This window comes from Podarcis erhardii (assembly GCF_964252035.2).
Source record: "Podarcis erhardii genome assembly, chromosome: 5".
In the NCBI taxonomy this organism is placed as follows: Eukaryota; Metazoa; Chordata; class Lepidosauria; order Squamata; family Lacertidae; genus Podarcis; species Podarcis erhardii.
Genome location: NC_138509.1, coordinates 31,559,317 through 31,576,224, shown reverse-complemented (window position 1 = coordinate 31,576,224; position 16,908 = coordinate 31,559,317). Strand labels below are relative to the sequence as shown.

General features: G+C 45.9%; 1 protein-coding gene across 5 annotated transcripts in view; it reads left to right on the top strand.

Annotated features, from left to right (window-relative positions):
- Window positions 1–3,302: 3,302 nt before the first annotated feature.
- Window positions 3,303–16,908, top strand: part of ADAMTS14 (ADAM metallopeptidase with thrombospondin type 1 motif 14) — a 71,655-nt gene continuing 58,049 nt past the window's right edge. For 4 of the 5 annotated variants that reach the window (XR_014156609.1, XM_081861767.1, XM_081861766.1 and 1 more), the window contains exons 1-2: window positions 3,303–3,437; window positions 6,186–6,607. Coding sequence is in view for 4 of the 5 variants with exons in the window: in XM_081861767.1 (XP_081717893.1) it covers window positions 3,350–3,437; window positions 6,186–6,607 (510 nt within the window). In the remaining variant the exon portion in view is untranslated. The remainder of the gene's footprint in view (window positions 3,438–6,185; window positions 6,608–16,908) is intronic. The other variant, XM_081861768.1, reaches the window with a different exon arrangement.

The window sequence follows — 16,908 nt, the reverse complement described above, 5'->3', positions numbered from 1 at the left end:
CAAGTGTGTGGAAGGCAACATGACTTCCACAGCCCCTGTGTGTTTCTGTTTCCTCTCTGCTGGCACAAGAGGAAACAATCTCAGGCTTGCCAGGAACGGCATCTTTCAGCCACCTAATGCCTGGCTGAACAGGAACGTTTAAAAATGTCATCCTCAACATTAGTACTGAGAAAGACACACACACCTCACCATGGAGGGCATTCTGTAAACAGGGAAACACCACCAAGAAGGCCCTGCTGCAGGTCAAAGCCAACTGGGCAGCATTCAGTTGCTACCATGTTGGTTAGTAACACTGTTGTTCTGTAGCTTTCTAGGTGGTCTGGAACAAGATGTGTACAGAATTTCATCTCTCCAGGCCTTGTGGAACTACCTCAGCCACTTAAAAGTCTTCAGTTTTGAAGGACAGATGCCCTCTGGGTGGGTCAGATATTTTGAGGGCTCAGTGATGTCAGATCATCCGGGTTCCATATCACTCTGCACCCCCCTTTTTTAGTGTTTGTTTCGGTAATCGCTGTGAGATTCCTGCTGCGATTTCAGGGACCCCCCTGGAGATTCCTGTGCAGACAGCTGTTTGCACTTAAGATCATATGGCGGTTGTGCTTTACTTCTCGTGATTCTTATCATGCAGAACAGATGCTGTAAAGTCTCATCACGGTATTGTACATGAAAATGAAGATCTCTGTCATACTGAGGCAGAGGGGGAGGGGATTTCCCTTCCTTGCAACTATCCAAACACACAGGGAGCGGGCAAAATGCAGGAAGCCAAGATGCAGCCCAACCGAACATGCATGTGCACTACAGCACAATGCTAAGCTGACTTCAGATTCTCAAAGCTTTATTGGCATATGCAAAAGATTCCAGTAGGATTCAATACAAAAAAAAATTCCTGCATGTAACACTTAAGTTGGTGTTGTATAGGAAGGCCTGTTGAGTTTGGTGGGGTTCTTCCCCTAGGAAGTATGCTTAGGACTCCAGGCTCCTGAAATTCCCAAGTTCATGTGCATGCAGACGATTGCAACCTTAACTAGTTTCACAAGCCTGGTTAGCACCTTGAGATACGCTGTAACTTATAAGTACAACAAAGTGCCTCATTCCATATCGGATACAGAATTTTTGTGTGAGCATGCATTTGTTTATTTTTTTATTGGCAGCAGATTGATTTCATCATATAAAAGAAAAATAATGTTTAAAAGCTTTTCGAGGAAGTTTCTTTTTTTTAAAAAAAAATCAGGGGTTCATTGTGGAAGCCAATGTTGCTCCAGGGCAAGTTTAGAGAAGTGTTTTGATCCCTCTTTCCCAAGTCATAGGAAGTTCAGCGCAGCCTTCGGAAGGGTGAGTTTCCTGCAAACGAAAAGCCACTGGTCTTTTTTTGGTGCTGTCACTCCCTTTGTTCTCACATGTTTCAAACTGAAAATAAATGGCAGGGAAGCAGAAGTCAGCATACATTTTCAGAATCTCAATCTGGACCAGAAGCTGCTGAAAATGGCAATTGTGTGCTTTTAAGCTTCCCTTCTGCAATGTCTAGTAGTAATTCTATCTCTTCTGATGTCATAAGGGTATGCGTTTTCCTGCCTGTGCACCCATTGGCAGTGCAATGCCGAGTGTCACTCGCCTGATATCACAGCACAGCCCTATTAGAAGGGTGAGAGCTAGAGGCGTGGCTGCTGTTTTCAGCAGGAGGCATGCAAGACTGGGTGCTAGGGATGCTTTAGCGCTGGGTTTCCTGCATCAGCAGCAAATTAGGTTAAGATGGCCTTTCCAAGATTCTGTGCATGCTGTGATCTAAGCACCAACAACTGGATGTTCTAGAGTAGACTGTTTAAGAGTGTTTTGTGATCCACAGTGTCAGAAGTTGGTTAGAAGTCCAGTAAGAGCAGCAAAAATAACATTCCATCTGTCCATCTCTAAGCAAAGATCGTCCAGTAGGGTTACCGAACCCACCCCATTCCAAAACCAGACCCGCTATTGGTCTCGTCCGCTCAATGTGCTGGATCCTGACACCCCTGACTGCAACTTGAGTATTAGACATATATACATTGCTCAAAAGGCCATTAAGTTTGAGATGGCTACCAACCATTTTAGCCATGATGGGGGATGAGCCCAAGGAGAATTCTAACACCAAATACTTTGCATCCTAGAGGGAGAGCAGACTGCAGTGATCCAGCAATTGTGAGGAGCAATTACTTCTGATGCTACCCTGTGTGGACTCATATTGGCTTTTGCTTTTTTTTTTTGAAACACCACCACCACCACCAAAGGTTTGTTATGTTTTAAGCCACCTGATGGATTTTTTTAGAAGCAGAAATCTTTTCCTGGGTCTCAACGGTGCTTATTTCTGAGTAGTAGATGTACAGAAACGCGCTGGAGGAACTCAGAGACGTAGATGACTGCAACACCGTAACTTTTGCAGAAGTCCTAGCATCCCCAGGCTGGCAGAAACTTTGGAACGCCCCGCCCGTTTATGAAAACGGTGACCGATCCCATTTCTGAGGGGCTGCAACCAGCTTGGCTTGGACCAAGGCAGCAGCTTCAATCCTCCGAGGCGGCCGAGCAGGGCAGGTGGGGACCTCGCCACGCCAGTCTGCCAGGAGACGGGCAAGCGCGTCTCGCGCCCAGGCTGCGTGGCGACGTGCGCGCGTGCTGCGCCTCTCTCGGGTGCCATCGGCAAATGCCCTGGAGGCGGGGGTGGGACGACCCTCGCCGAAAGTGGGGGGCGGGGCTTGGCTCCGGGGCCGACCAATGGCAAGTGGCGCAGCGCTGGAAGCGCCACGTGCAATGGAAAGTCCTCTCTCTCTCTCTCTCTCTCCACTCTGCGAGTGCCTCCCGCGGGAGAGGAGGCGGCGGCGAGCGGGCGGTGTGCAGCCCCCTCCCCTTTGTATCCCATTCCAGCCGGCGGCCCGCCTGTCACTCAGAGGCGTCGCCGTCGTCACGGCCCTCCCCGCCCCCCCCCCGCGGGCCCGGCTCCCCTCAGCTGGCAGCCGCCTCGAGAGCGGGAAGCGCCTCCTCCGCTCCGCCGGCCGCTCGCTCGCTGGCTGCGCGCCTTGCCCCGTCGCGGTGCATGGAGGGCACTCGTCCCGGGCCGGGCGCAGCGCGGAGACGGGGCCGGCTGGAGCAGGAGGAGGAGCGGCGCCTGCCCTCGCCCGCTGACAGAGCGCCCTTCTCGGGCCAGCAGGAGGCGGCGGCAGGCAGGTAGGAGAAGGGAGAGCGCGCCAGGCTGGGAGCGCGCGGCTTCCCCGGCAGCAGCCCCGCAGGAGCAGCCTGCCGTCCTCCTGGTTCTCCTCCCCACCTCCTCCCTCCCGGCTGTGTGGGGCTGGCCGGGCGCTGGAGTCCCCGGGGGGCGCGTCCGCAAATGGATTACCCGCCTCTCTATGCGATGCTGTCTTGCCTGGTGCCGCTCAGCTGCTGGCTCGCCGCGGGCCGGGGAGCGAGAGCCCAAGGTAGGAGGGAGCGCGCGGCGCCGGGAAGGAAGGGCGGGCGGGGGGGGGGGAGGGAAGCGGGTCAACCTGCCCGCCCCGCCTCGCGCGCCTTTGCATCTCCCCGGGCGCCTCGCTCGCGTCCCGCTGCCTGCGGGCTTCCTGGGTGGGCATCTCGCTTGGAAGAAGCAGGAGGCAGGGTCCGGGAGGCGCGCTCTCGGGCCGCCATCCAGCAGCGCTGCCCGCTGCGCCCGGAGAGGATGAAGGCTCGCTGAATTCAGGGCTTTCTACCTAGCAAAACCTGGAAGGATTCCGCCCAGCCTCTGTCTCCTCACCGGCAAGCAAGTTCCACTGGGCGCCGGTGGTGGTTTTTGCTGCCGCGCTAAACGGCGACCAGGAATGAATGCAAATGCGTCTTCTTGCCAGCCTGACCGAGTGGCCCGAGAGAGATGGAAATGCTGGTTTGGTTATCGCGCGGAAGTGCAGTTCGGCGTTTTGTTTTGTTTTTGGCCGGTCATCTGTCGTCCATCTGATCAAGTACCAAAGTGTTGCACCAAATGCTGCGAAACACCGAGGTTTCACATTTCCAGGCACCCGTTGCACAGTACCCTGCCCCTGACTGTACCTTAGAGGTGGGCCGGGGGGGGGGGGAATCCAAACAATAACTACTCTTTGATGTTGACTTTTAGACATTCGAGATCTCTATCGGCTAATCCTGCTTAGGACAGGATAAGAAAGGCAGATTTTGGGGGCCATTTTCAGGTGCCTCTGATTTCCCCGCTCCTGGCTTTTAAAGATTTTGTTTCTTACAACAAAACAAAACGAACAACCCCCAAAACTCTTTAATAAAAACAATTTTTTAAAAAATGGAAGGGGAGATCCAGCATTTCCCATATTACCAGTGACATGTTTTCTTTTCAGGACAGGGAGAACACCAATTAAAAACTCACAGCCCCCATCCCTGTTCCTTATTAAGTTGGGATGGAGCCCTGAAACAAATGGCAAGCCCTAAACACAGAATTAAACTTATCACTGTGTTTTGGCTCTATGAGTCAGGTTTTCCAAATTAGCTTTATACCTCCGAACCTAAGCATGTTTCCTCCAAAGGCAGGTTCATGGATTTCAGCTGGACTGATGACATTTGACGGGTAGGCTGAGAGTTCTTTCCATTTACCTTGCTGCCCAAGTATTTTTAAACAGGTTCCATTTTAAAACCTTTGCTGCATTTGAAGGGTGCAGAGATGGGCAGTCAGTAAGGCAAAACACTTTGCAGGAATAGGAGTGCATCACTTCAGAGATTCTTTTTTTTTAAGATGGCAATGCTGTTCACCTCCATAGTTCATTTTTTAAAAGCTTTGTTTTGACAATTGATGCAGTAGCTAAAACAGTGTTGTTTAAGCTCTGATGAGGAATTGGAATACAGAGCTAACACATGGGATTCTTTTGCAAGCCTTGCCAAAGTATGTTACAATGCTGACACACTTTTTTTTTTAAAAGTTCAGCGGGATTCTCTACTTTAGAGGAACAGTGTGACATGGAAACTGCACAATGAATACTTTGGATGCTTGGTGTTAGCTGGGCATGCAAGAAGCATAAGGGCGTGTCAGTGTGAATTTCTTCTGCTGTGTTGAACATGCCCAGTTGACGCTTTGTGAGTTACAATTTATGAGGGGGAAATCATAAAGGTTTTGCAGGTGGAGGAAGAAGAGCAATAGCTTCCCATTTAACAGAACTGCCCCTCTCCAGAAATATCAATGTTTGCAGCCATCATTCTTTTGGCTTACTCTGAAACAAAAGTTTGAAGGTTTGTAGTTAAATTTAAGAACCACTATAAAAAAACTGGGTAAAGGATGGATCGAGGTAAAAAAGTCAAGTGTCTCTACAAACCTTTGCAGGCCAACACAATTATGTAGTAGCCCACCCAGATATGTAGCCCTCAGCCCATGTGTCTATTGTTTGTGCTCCGCAGTTCCACATGAGCACGGGGGAGAGTGCATAAAGCACTTATGAGGAACAGACCTGAATTTCCTGAGATTCTCAGCTTTAATTTATAAAATGAGTTTCTTATAGGGGAGTGTAGTCAAACTTTGAGTAGACACACTGAAATTAATGGACATGACAAACGTTGGCCCCTGAATATCAGTGGGGCTACTCTTGAGTCAAACTTCATTGGCTACAGCCCCTTTGTGTGTGTGTGTTATAAACAAATTTCTAACTCTTTGGAGTAGTGAAAACACACTTCTAAGTTTAGATTTTAAAAAAGTATGCCTCCTGGAACTTGTGTCTGGTGTGGTGGTGGTGGAGGAACTGGGCAGGAGAAGACTTCAGTGCCCTGCATAGTTCCTTGATCCACCCACATGGTTAGCAAAACCAGCATAAATTATGCAAAACACATGAAATTGCAGAATAAATTTAAATCAATGAAATGGGTTTTGCAAATGTGTCTTATTCGGGTGCCAGAATTCGTCTGTTTTGGTTGTAGAATTTTTATGTATAAATTTGTCCAGCCTTCATACAGCTCTGCCTTTGTGTTGTTACTGGATGCCTTGTGTGATAGTTCCTTCAGGTGGCTCACTTGGAAAGTAGTGTGACTTGCCATGGGCCAATGAATGGCTAACTGCAGGACTAAGCCCCGTGAGGCTGGAGCCGCAGGTGTGCATATCTTGAGAGGAGCAAAGGCTTTTCAAACACACGCTTACGAAAAAGGGGTTTCCCTGCCCCGCTCTGCTTTGAATGTATTGAAGTATGTCTATCTGTATTTATTTCCACTAGAGCTGCTCCTGTCTGGAAAGCTAAGTGAATATGGTGTGATTGTGCCCTTCAGTGCAGATTGCCAGGGACGGTTCCTCTCGCACGTGGTGTCTGGCTCGGTGGCAGCAAGGAGGGGCAAAGCCACCCACCCTCCCGCTTCTCCACCTCACCCAGGCCGGCGCAGGGTTGCCCGCAGCACCTCCTTTCTGAACCAAGGCGTGCCTGGGAATCGCTTGTACTACTTCAATGTTACTGTTTTTGGAAAGGAGCTGCATCTTCGCCTGAAGCCCAACCGGCGGCTGGTGTCACCTGGCGCATTGACTGAGTGGCAAGAGGACTTCCGGGAAGTCTTTCGGGAACCGCTGCAACAAGACTGTGCTTTTACAGGAGGAGTCTCAGGGATGCCAGGTGCCGCAGTGGCCATCAGTAATTGTGATGGACTGGTAAGCAAAAGCGAATTGAGTTTTCCTCCTCTTCTTCTTCTTGTCCGCAGAAGAGATGAATCCCTTTCTCCTGTTTTCCCAGCCATAGGACTGTCCTTGCCTTGTTACTTAAGCCCCTCTGAGCCTTTCAAATATTTTTTTGCTATGAGCATGTATTATGGAATTCACCTTATATGTGTTACGGATATTGGGGGATAAAGTTGCCAACTTCAGATTTCAAAATTTCTGTTTCCTGGTTGAAGGTGGAAGATCAGGGTAGGGGAGTACCAGCAGGTAAGTGGGTGTGAAGGAAATTCCCATTGTTCTGCTGACATCACGATATTTTCCTTTTGATCTTCAGCAGCCCTGCTTTTCAGCAGCACCTGTGCTGGCAGGATACAAAGTAAGGACACAACAGTCAGTTTCTCATGCAGCAGTGGGTGAAATAGAGCACGATGGGGCTATCTCACTAGTCTTGTGCCTTAGTGGGGCTCAGGGGAAACATTGCTTTTCATAAAAGAGCTTTACTCAAGAACTGTTGTTCGTTTTATCAGACTTCTGGCTCTTATGCAGCACAAAATATTTGCTACTAGCCAGGCTGAACTTTATTTTTGGTTGATAGGTAACTCTGCCAACTAGAGTGTCTTGCAGGATAGGATAGGTTCACCTGCAACTATTGGTCTTGATAGATAAATCTCAGGGAACCACATGCTGCCAGCTTTAGGTTATTCCTGTGAGCATCAGCCTAGCTGCTGTTTTAAAGAGAATGGTAGCCTGCATGAACCACTGCTGGACCAGTAGAGGCACCTTCAGGCAATAATGACTTCAGGGATTCTGAGCTGATTTTCAAACTTTGGAAAATGCTTCCAAGTCACCTGCAGAATCCTAAATGTTTAAGTCTGGCAAGGTTTCAAAGACCTGCTTGGCCTCATGGCTTGTGGGACCTTCATTCAACTGCCGACCATATCACAAACAGTTCTTGAATCTACTCTCAGTTTCCAGCTTAGTTTGCCATGGGGCAGGGGCTGCTGCTGTTGGGAGTAAAACAGGCTTCCTCAACCTCCCCCCCTCTAGATGTTTTTGGCCTACAACTCCCATGATCCCTAGCTAGCAGGAGCAGTGGTCAGGGATGATGGGAATTGTAGTCTCATAAAACATCTGGAGGGCTGAGGTTGAGGAAGCTTGGAGTAAAACAACTCTAAAGTTCACTTGCACTCTCAGAGCTAGTTTCAGATGTATTCTGGAGCTTCGTAAATGCATCACACAAGTGCAGAATTCTATATTTGGTACGTAATTCAGCATCCTGAAAGTTTTACCTTTTATGTTAAACAAAGGTTTTTTTAGAGAATATATTCAAGTGTTTAATGGTCTGTTGCTATCTATTCCATTTTCTTCTGTACACACAAACACACACACACACACACACACACAGAGAGAGAGAGAGAGAGAGAGAGAGAGAGAGAGAATATTAGGGTTCTGTAGGCTTGCCCTGTCCCCTTCCTGGGCTACTACTATCAGGTCCACCCAGGGCCTCTGCACTGGGTGTCACAGTTGAGACCAGTAGGCATACAGCCCAGGAAGCCCTAGTTTGAAGTGTCTGTATACCGCAAAATTGGCAGGTCTCTGTGCAAGTTTGATGCTGAACAAACAGATGCAGGGTTGGTCGAGTTAGTGCCATCCTAACATTGCACGTTTGACTGAACATCTGTGGAGGTCTTAAAGCATACCAAGCACACTGTGCAATGTACCAAGTCCTGTGGTTTTGGTAACAATATCCTATGTTAACTGAAATCTTTGTCAATAGCAAACCTATTTGTGCACATTTCCAAATATATGAGAATTTTGAAGGTATTTATTTGTTAGCTGCTTCGTTGTCATCGCTGATTTCAAGTTAGACAGAAGCCTTATGTGCCATACTTACTGGCAATTCAAAGGAGTGGGTACAGAGGCTCGGTTTTGCATCCTAAATTCCGTCTTGGATTTGAATTGGAAATTGATGTATTATTCTTTTTTGCCCCGCTTCTTATAGTAAGGCTCTTCCCTGTAGGTCCTCTCTACAGCCCAGTACTCCTTACATTTAACCATTTATTGTTATTATTTTTGTTTTCAGAGAAGGGGGGAAATGAGACATCCCTCCTCAATATTCTGCTAGTCCCAATATGAGTTTTGTTGCATCAAAATATAATGAGCAATACAGATAAAGTGGAGGGATGCGGGTGGCGCTGTGGGTTAAACCACAGAGCCTAGGACTTGCCGACCAGAAGGTCGGTGGTTCGAATCCCCGCAACGGGGTGAGCTCCCGTTGCTCGGTCCCTGCTCCTGCCAACCTAGCAGTTCGAAAGCACGTCAAAGTGCAGGTAGATAAATAGGTACCACTCTGGTGGGAAGGTAAACGACGTTTCCGTGCACTCCTCTGGTTTGCCAGAAGTGGCTTAGTCATGCTGGCCACATGACCTGGAAGCTGTACGCCGGCTCCCTCTGCCAATAAAGCGAGATGAGCGCCGCAACCCCAGAGTCGGTCACAACTGGACCTAATGGTTGGGGTCCCTTTACCTTTTTTTACAGATAAAGTGGAGTATTAAGGTTATTCCTATATGCACTAAGTGTTAGGCTATACTTAGGGATCTGATAATATTGCCCCTCTGAAAGCTGAGATGGCATAGTTGAATGTCTCAGTGATAGAAACGCCTGTCCAAGCTAGCTATGGAAGAATTGATGAAGTTATATCCCAATGCATGGGTCAGTTTACAATGAAGAGGGTCGTGAGTTCTGGTATATACAGGTGGTGACCATTTTGTGTGGGGTCCGTTCCTGGCCTCAGTGCATGTCAGCAGAGCACACACAAATCTCCCCTGCCCTCCTTATACCCCCCATTCGGCCCCCCCAGTTACACCCCCAGTCTGCCCTCTTGTCAGTCCAAAAGGACCCAAACGCCAGCAGTCATGCACAAAAGAATAGTTGCCCTCTGTGTAATATTTCTGCAGGTCATTTCTGTTTCTGCAGAATAATTCCAAGGATTAAGCCCAAATTCAAAGGCCTTGAAGTTGGCACATCTTTACCACAGCCCTGCCCCTTCTTTTTCACACTGCACTAGCCAAGTGTTTTAGTTAGTTTTCACCCACACAAGAAGGCAGAAGACAAGATAAGTTGAAGGTAAGACTGGAGCAATGAGAAACATAAGAGAAACTGACGTTGGTGGACTCATCCATGCCTAGCAAGTATCTAGATACAGACTTGGTCTGCTGTGGACTTTCCTAAACCTGCCAATTAGTTTTACCCTGAGCCTGCAGGGACACGGCGTGTTTAATAAGTAAAAATACAGAGCAGTGTCTCTTTGAAGATAAAAGATCAGGTGAAAAACCAACAATAATTGCAGGATATGTAGGAATGAACACCTCCAGATGCTTTTAGTCCCTTACATCAGAATGCTTTTGTCCTTCTCAACTGTGTAATTATGAACATGGGATCCGATTTTCCAAAGTGGTTTAGGAAATTAGAAGTTCTAATTACCATGGAGTTGAAAAGCTAAGTCTTGTATCATTTTGCAAACAGCACTACAGCTGTAGCTCATATGCCCCTCAGCCAGCTGCTTGTCATTTTCTAGGCAAGTGAGTAAGCAAACTAAGGAGATGCCCAGGAGTCTTCATCTGGCCAGAGCCCTAAATTTCCCTTGCGGCCCCTATATTTCATTTCAGTGTCCAGATGTCTGCTGAGTTCTCTCCCCCCTGCCCCATGATTTTCAGAAAGGAAAGATGGTGATTTCCTATAGCCTAAGCAAGTGGTATTTGTGGGGACGGCGTGGGGAATAGCATTCTTGTTAAATGTTTAGAATTGTAGCCATATTTTAAAGGGGGAACCAAGTCAGACAATTGAGCTCAGTACAAGAATTCTCCAGGGTTTGCCTTCTCCATTTGTACCTTGAGATGCCTGTGACTGACATTAAACAGGCTCCCACATTCTATATATTTTGTCAGATGCAGGAAAAGGTTTTTTTGTTTTGTTTTCCCAGACTTTTCCAGAAGGAGGAGTTTATTTGTGGGCAGTAACTGATATCCTTCGAGAACTGTTTTACCTGCTTTTACTTGCTTAAAACCTTTTTGTTTTGTTTTTTGTATACCTCTGTGGTGGTATTACAAAGCTTAGAGTTAATAAATATTTCTGATAAATAACAATGTTGTATCTAGACTAACTGGAGGAAGTGTAGTGACATTTAAAGTGGGGGAAGCATAACTTGTGAGCAGTAACAACATGCATTAACTGAATCGGGTACATTAACTAAATCAAGTGATTTCAGCCCCAGGTTCTTAATCACCACACTACCCTAGCAATTTCATCCAGGAAGGTTTGATTGCTCTCCCATCTGCTGGTGGGAGGGAAGCTCATCAGTCCCTCACCACTGGGACATAGAAACGTATTCTGGGGACCTCACTTATTGGGGCTGTATCCAATTTGTGAGGGAGGCGGGTGGCGCTGTGGTCTAAACCACTGAGCCTCTTGGGCTTGCCGATCAGAAGGTCGGCGGTTCGAATCCCCACGATGGGGTGAGCTCCCGTTGCTCGGTCCCTGCTCCTGCCAACCTAGCAGTTCGAAAGCACACCAAAAAGTGCAAGTAGATAAATAGGTACCGCTCCGGCGGGAAGGTAAACAGTGTGCTGCTCTGGTTTTGCCAGAAGCGGCTTAGTCATGCTGGCCACATGACCTGGAAAAACTCTGCGGAGAAATGCCGGCTCCTCAGCCTGTAAAGCGAGATGAGCGCTGCAACCCCAGAGTTGTTCGTGACTGGACTTGTGGTAACTGTCAGGGGTCGTTTACCTTTTTTTAGCCAATTTGTGGCCAACTTTGCCTTCTGTCAGCATGTAGGGCTGGTGCTGAGGGAACTATTGCCAGTTCCCAATATGCCAGCCAGCCAGATTTAAGGTTTTTCTGTTAAGCATATAAAGCCCTAAAAAACTGGGGACCAGGATATCCCTATGTATCTACCTGTCCACTGTAGTTGTCTATGGGGACTGTCTTTGCTGCGCCACTTATACCAGAGATTCATTCTGTAGTGATTTGGACTAGGCCCTTCACTGAAGTGCCCCCTGCTTAGTGGATCATGCTGCCCGCTGCAGTTAGACAGGCTCCAACATTGTATGCATTTTGTCTGATGCTGAAAACTTTTATTTTTACAGGCTTTCCCAGATGGGTGGGTTTATTTGCAGGCAGAGTTTGCTGCCGTTTGATAATTTTTGTTGCAAACTGCTATGGTATTTTTTTTTTTTTTTTTGCAGTGCTTAATATAAATTATCTCTCTCTGCCTGAAATTGCCTCTCTTCTTGGCTGGTGCCCTTCCAGATCTTTTTAAATCTTAGTGAAATATTAGTTGCAGCGGACTGTTCTTTTGCAGCTGAGATTCCTTGCCTTATGATCTCCAAGTAGCAGTTTTTATCAGTTTTCTCGTATTTCACTGTCAGCATTTCCTGTCCTGTTTGGCATGTCGTCCTCTTTACCTCCCCTCCTATTGATTTATTGAGGAAACACTAGAGAGGGCAGTAATTTTATCCATGGCACAATGTGTAATGTCTGTGCCAAACTGTCTGACTTTTCATTAAACGACTGGCGCGTTTCCAGCTTGGTGGATTCCACTGTCTTGTATCGAAACAGACTATCAATGGAGGTTTGAAACACCCCCATCCACCCATTCAGTTATTTCATTCCATAAAACCTCTCCGTTTTGTTTGGATAAGTTTATTTTAACATTTTCCAAATGAAGCAGCCGTGTGTGCTGCCTCTTTCTGTTACAAAATTGAGTTCATTCTGGCAGTGCCTGTCTTGCTGAGCGTCTCAGATAGCTGCTTCAAATTATACGAATCACTGAGTTGTATTCCCAAAGTATCCGCAGTCACAGCAACTTTTCTGTGTCACACATTGGCTTAAAAAAACTTCTAAATGAGAGCCATGTTGTTCAAATGAGAAAGATAAAAGAACTGGGCTCTCAAGTGATAGTATCTACAGTATTTGAAGGACTAAACCTCCCGTTCCCTAGGCATGGACAAGGGAAACGTTGGTGTCGATAAGACTACAAACATAAAGGCTTTTGGTTTATTTCCTTCCCTAAGGATAGGAGGGGGGAACAAAAGAAAAATATTGCAGTATTGGCTTTTTAATGGCCCACATGCAAATTATATTAGAAGGGCAAGTGAAAAGTGAGCTCAGACAGCCTGGAGAGCATCACAGGCTGCACTGGTCCTTGTCACCTTCTATTTTGGGATTGCGTCCAAAACACACTGGCAATTGAGAACCTCCAGAAACAGACATAATCACTTCAGTGGCATAATAGTTGGCCGTGTGGAAAGTTGTGCCCTGAGATCCACTGGAATAGTGCAAGTGCTTGTGAGGAGAGCACTTTTCAGATTGCACATGGCTTCTGTTAAGTTGTGGGTAGACATAGCAGACGACACAGCGATTCTTCCAAGGCAGCTCTTTATTTGTAAGCTGGAACAGAACTGGCTGAGGGGCTCAGTCAGCCTGCTTATATAGAGCTCCAGAACAATGTAACTGTTGCCATTTTCTAAAGCTATCCAATCACTGAACGTCACTTTCGATCCTTCATTTGCATAACTATCTACAGTATCCCCCTGCTGGCCCAGGGTGAGAACTTCAGTACATAACAGCTTCATCAGCACCTCTAAAGAGATTTCTGACCCTAAGTGACTGCATGCTTTGCTTCTGGTGTTGGTTCCATTGTAGATGATGTTATGTTGGCACAGAAGAGGGCTTTTGCTTCCCACCCCACCCCCTTGTGGGCAAAGTCTCCTCAGCTTCAATTAGAAATGATCTGGCAATTTATGATCAGCATTGGCAGACACTTGGATCTTTTCTTTTTTAAACCCCCCACAAATTATACATGCACAACTTTTTTCTGATCTATGCATGCTCTCTCAGTGTTGGTGGGGAATGGCAAAACATTGCCTAGGCAAAGGCTGGGATTTTAAAATCCACCAGGCTGCTATATACTGGTGACTTTCCCCCTCTGCATGATTGGTTATTGTAGGTCACCTGCACCAGCAGACCAAACTGGAAGGCACATGCCAATATTTTTACATTGATTGCCTTGTTAGGTTAACTTTTAAATCGGTTCATTGGTCTGCTGTTCATGATGCAAGGGTTTTGTTTTGTGTTTTTCAAATAGTCAGACTTAGAGTTTAATTTTTTTTGAATTTTTTTTTTTTTGTAACAGCCAATTTGGCTTTTGTGAGAGATTGCATGTGTGTGCCTACACTTGTGGTGCATGCATTATTATTTTTTCCTAACAAGGAAATTCCAAGCCAAACTGATTGCTCAAATCTCAAATTAGGAGACAGGGTATTATTATTTTTAACTGCATACTCAAAGTCGAACTCTTTGTTTCAGAAATCAACAAATGCTGGGGATGCTTCTGAATATCTCATCCAAATATCCTCCGGAATTTTCTGAGTCACCCAGTCTTGCTTCTAAGAAAAAACCAGCACACTTGGAATTCCCACTTTTTCCTTGAATGAATGAATGAATGAATGTGTATTTTGAACACGGCAGGGTGCTTGTGCAGTATGTGGCAGCTTTTTGTTCCTTGAGTTTCTTTTTGTTAACTGATGCACAGTGCTTTTTATCAGTCTTTATGTGATGGTATGTGTAATTGCTCCAAGATTCTTTTTGTGTGGTGTTTTTATCATTGCTCAGAAGTTCATTAATGTACCAGTGGAAAACCACACGATAATATTTTTTTCAGACAATCATACGATTTCTTGTTTTCCAATGTTTCATCGAAGTATATGTGCACTGTGGTGACAGGGGACTGTGCAAACAAGGCGAAGCAAGTGAAATTCCAGAATTGGTTTTAGGTGTTCTCTTAGCTACACTGAAATTCAGGTGGAAGGAAAGAGGAGGGACAGAATTGGGGAAATCTTCTCCTCCCTAACCAACTTTAGTGACAGCCCTTAAATTCAGAGGAAAGTAGACCATTGAGGCACAAAAACGGGCACATGAGCGTTAATGTTCATAATTTATGAGCAGAAAACTATTTTCTGGGGCAAAGTGAACTTGTATTCAAAACTGGATATTTTTGAACTCTGGTAGCATTGTTACTGAGTGCATGGAGTGTCCTGCGATCCTGATCACTGCATCTTCTTAACACTTCTAACCTCTGATGAAAGCCTCTGAAATGGCAATTTATCATTTGATCATCTAGTGTCATGGGCAAGTATCTAGGAAGGCTATGATTCTACGTCATGGATGCTTTAGTTGAGATTCCTGTGTTGCAGAGGGTGGGAGTAGATGACTCTTGGTATCCCTTCCCACTTTATGATTCTATTATTTTTGTTCCAACCTGTATTCATCGCAGTCAGCATTCTTTTGTTTTCCACCATAGTTTGTTTTCTGCCAAATACTACCTTGTTTATCTAGCTGCACATAAGTTGCATAAGTTATGTGGCTATTTACATTTCCTATATAACATTTAGTGTAAAGAAAACAGCAAAACAGTGTAAAACAACAACAACTATAATTATATTATGTATCATTTGCAGACCAAAAAACAACAGCAGCTACATAAATGAATACAGATTTTATTCACTAGACTGGTTTTCAATCCTGACCACAGAGAAATGTGTGAACTGCAACAATCTCTGCTTACTTTTCCATTTTTGTTGGAATTCTGACATCCCTGGTGACGGGAGGATGGAAATAAGAGCTGGGAGGGGACCATGGCTTGGTGCCAGAATGCATGTTTTGTACACAAAAGATCCTGAGTTCAATCCCTAGTATTTCCAGGTGGAGTTGAGAAAGATTCCTGTCTGAGACCCAGACAGTGTAGAGACGAACCATTAGTCTTAGTCTATATGGCAACTTCCTACTTACCTAACTTGCTAAATTCCTGGTGTTGGATCGAGCTTGGAGAAACACTCTGAAGGAATACTGTTGAGTCTCCCGGCCTCGTTTCTTCTTGTTTTCATTTGTGCACAAGCTGGCAAAACATGCAAATAAAGCTAGCGTTCTTTAAAATGGGCATACTTACAAAATGTTAAGTGCCCAACTTCCCTGGCAGGAATTGAATGGGCTGCTCTGAGGTCTTTTTGCTTTTTTAGAATACTCTCATTGTAAGTGAAAAGTGCACACCAGTCATTATTCCATTTACAGTGTAATGGGAACTAGCTGGAGTTTGATTAATGGATGGGGATAGGAGGTTGCAGTTAACTTCCACACGGCCCCTTACAAACATTGCTGTGTCTGCAGCTGGTACAGATGTTGCTTAATAACTGCCTTACACAATGTTCAGTATGTGTGGCTGTTTTAACTCAATTCTATTCGCTCTTGGGATGTGCCAAAATGGGACTCTGGTTTTCAGGAACGCTTTCTGCAATAGGGAGTGACAATGAAGAGCATAGAAATGTTCACCAATTTTGCAAGACTCCCCTATCAGGAATGGAAGGACAGTGGCAGGTGGAAAAGCATTGGCCTCATTTCCTTGTTCGGTTTCCTAGCCCTGTGACATCTCATGTGCCACGTGAGTCCTGATCGGTTGGAATTGGTTAAGAAGGAAATGTCCCACGATTTGCTGCTGCTGTGGTGTCAAAGAGGGAGAATGCAATGTGCTGGAGGAGGCTGGGGAATATTTCCATAATATGAAACATACCGAAGCTGCTGAAAGATCATTCAATGAACACATAGGAAAAGCAGTGATATGTACATTGTACATTGTCTTTTGTTGGCCCTGGGGGTGCCCATTCTTGAAATAAATTGTTGGTTCCTGGGGAGGGTCAGGGCCAGCATTTGTGTGTGTGTGTGTGTGTGTGTGTGTGTGTGTGTATGGATATGGATATGTGTGTATGGATAGGAATGCTTACCACAAAAGCTGTTTCCACCTAAAGTTGACCTGCCCACATTCTGATGTTTCCTTGGCAGGGCCACACTGACCTGTGATTCAGTATGTACTTATCTAGAGCTGGATCCAATTTGAAAATGAATGCCAGCATTAAAATTAAGTTCTGCTTAGTTGTTGGGGTGGATTAATGAGGCATACAGTGCGAAAGTTATGTAAAGTAGGGTAGTAATGGAAGCTGTCTAAGATGCAAACTTCAGGAAGTAGAGTTTCCTTCCCTTATGCCTATGGACTAATAAAGACACTTGTAATAGAGTGGGTGAAACCGGGGGGGGGGGGGGGCAGGGTGGATTATCAAGCATGTAATCCGAAATAACAAAGACTAACTGTGCTTAATTTTTGGTCGTACTGGGTGGAATTCAATGTGGTGCTAAGGAGGTTGTTCCTACAGTGCAAGCATTTCGCCTCCCTCCACACATTGTTCGGG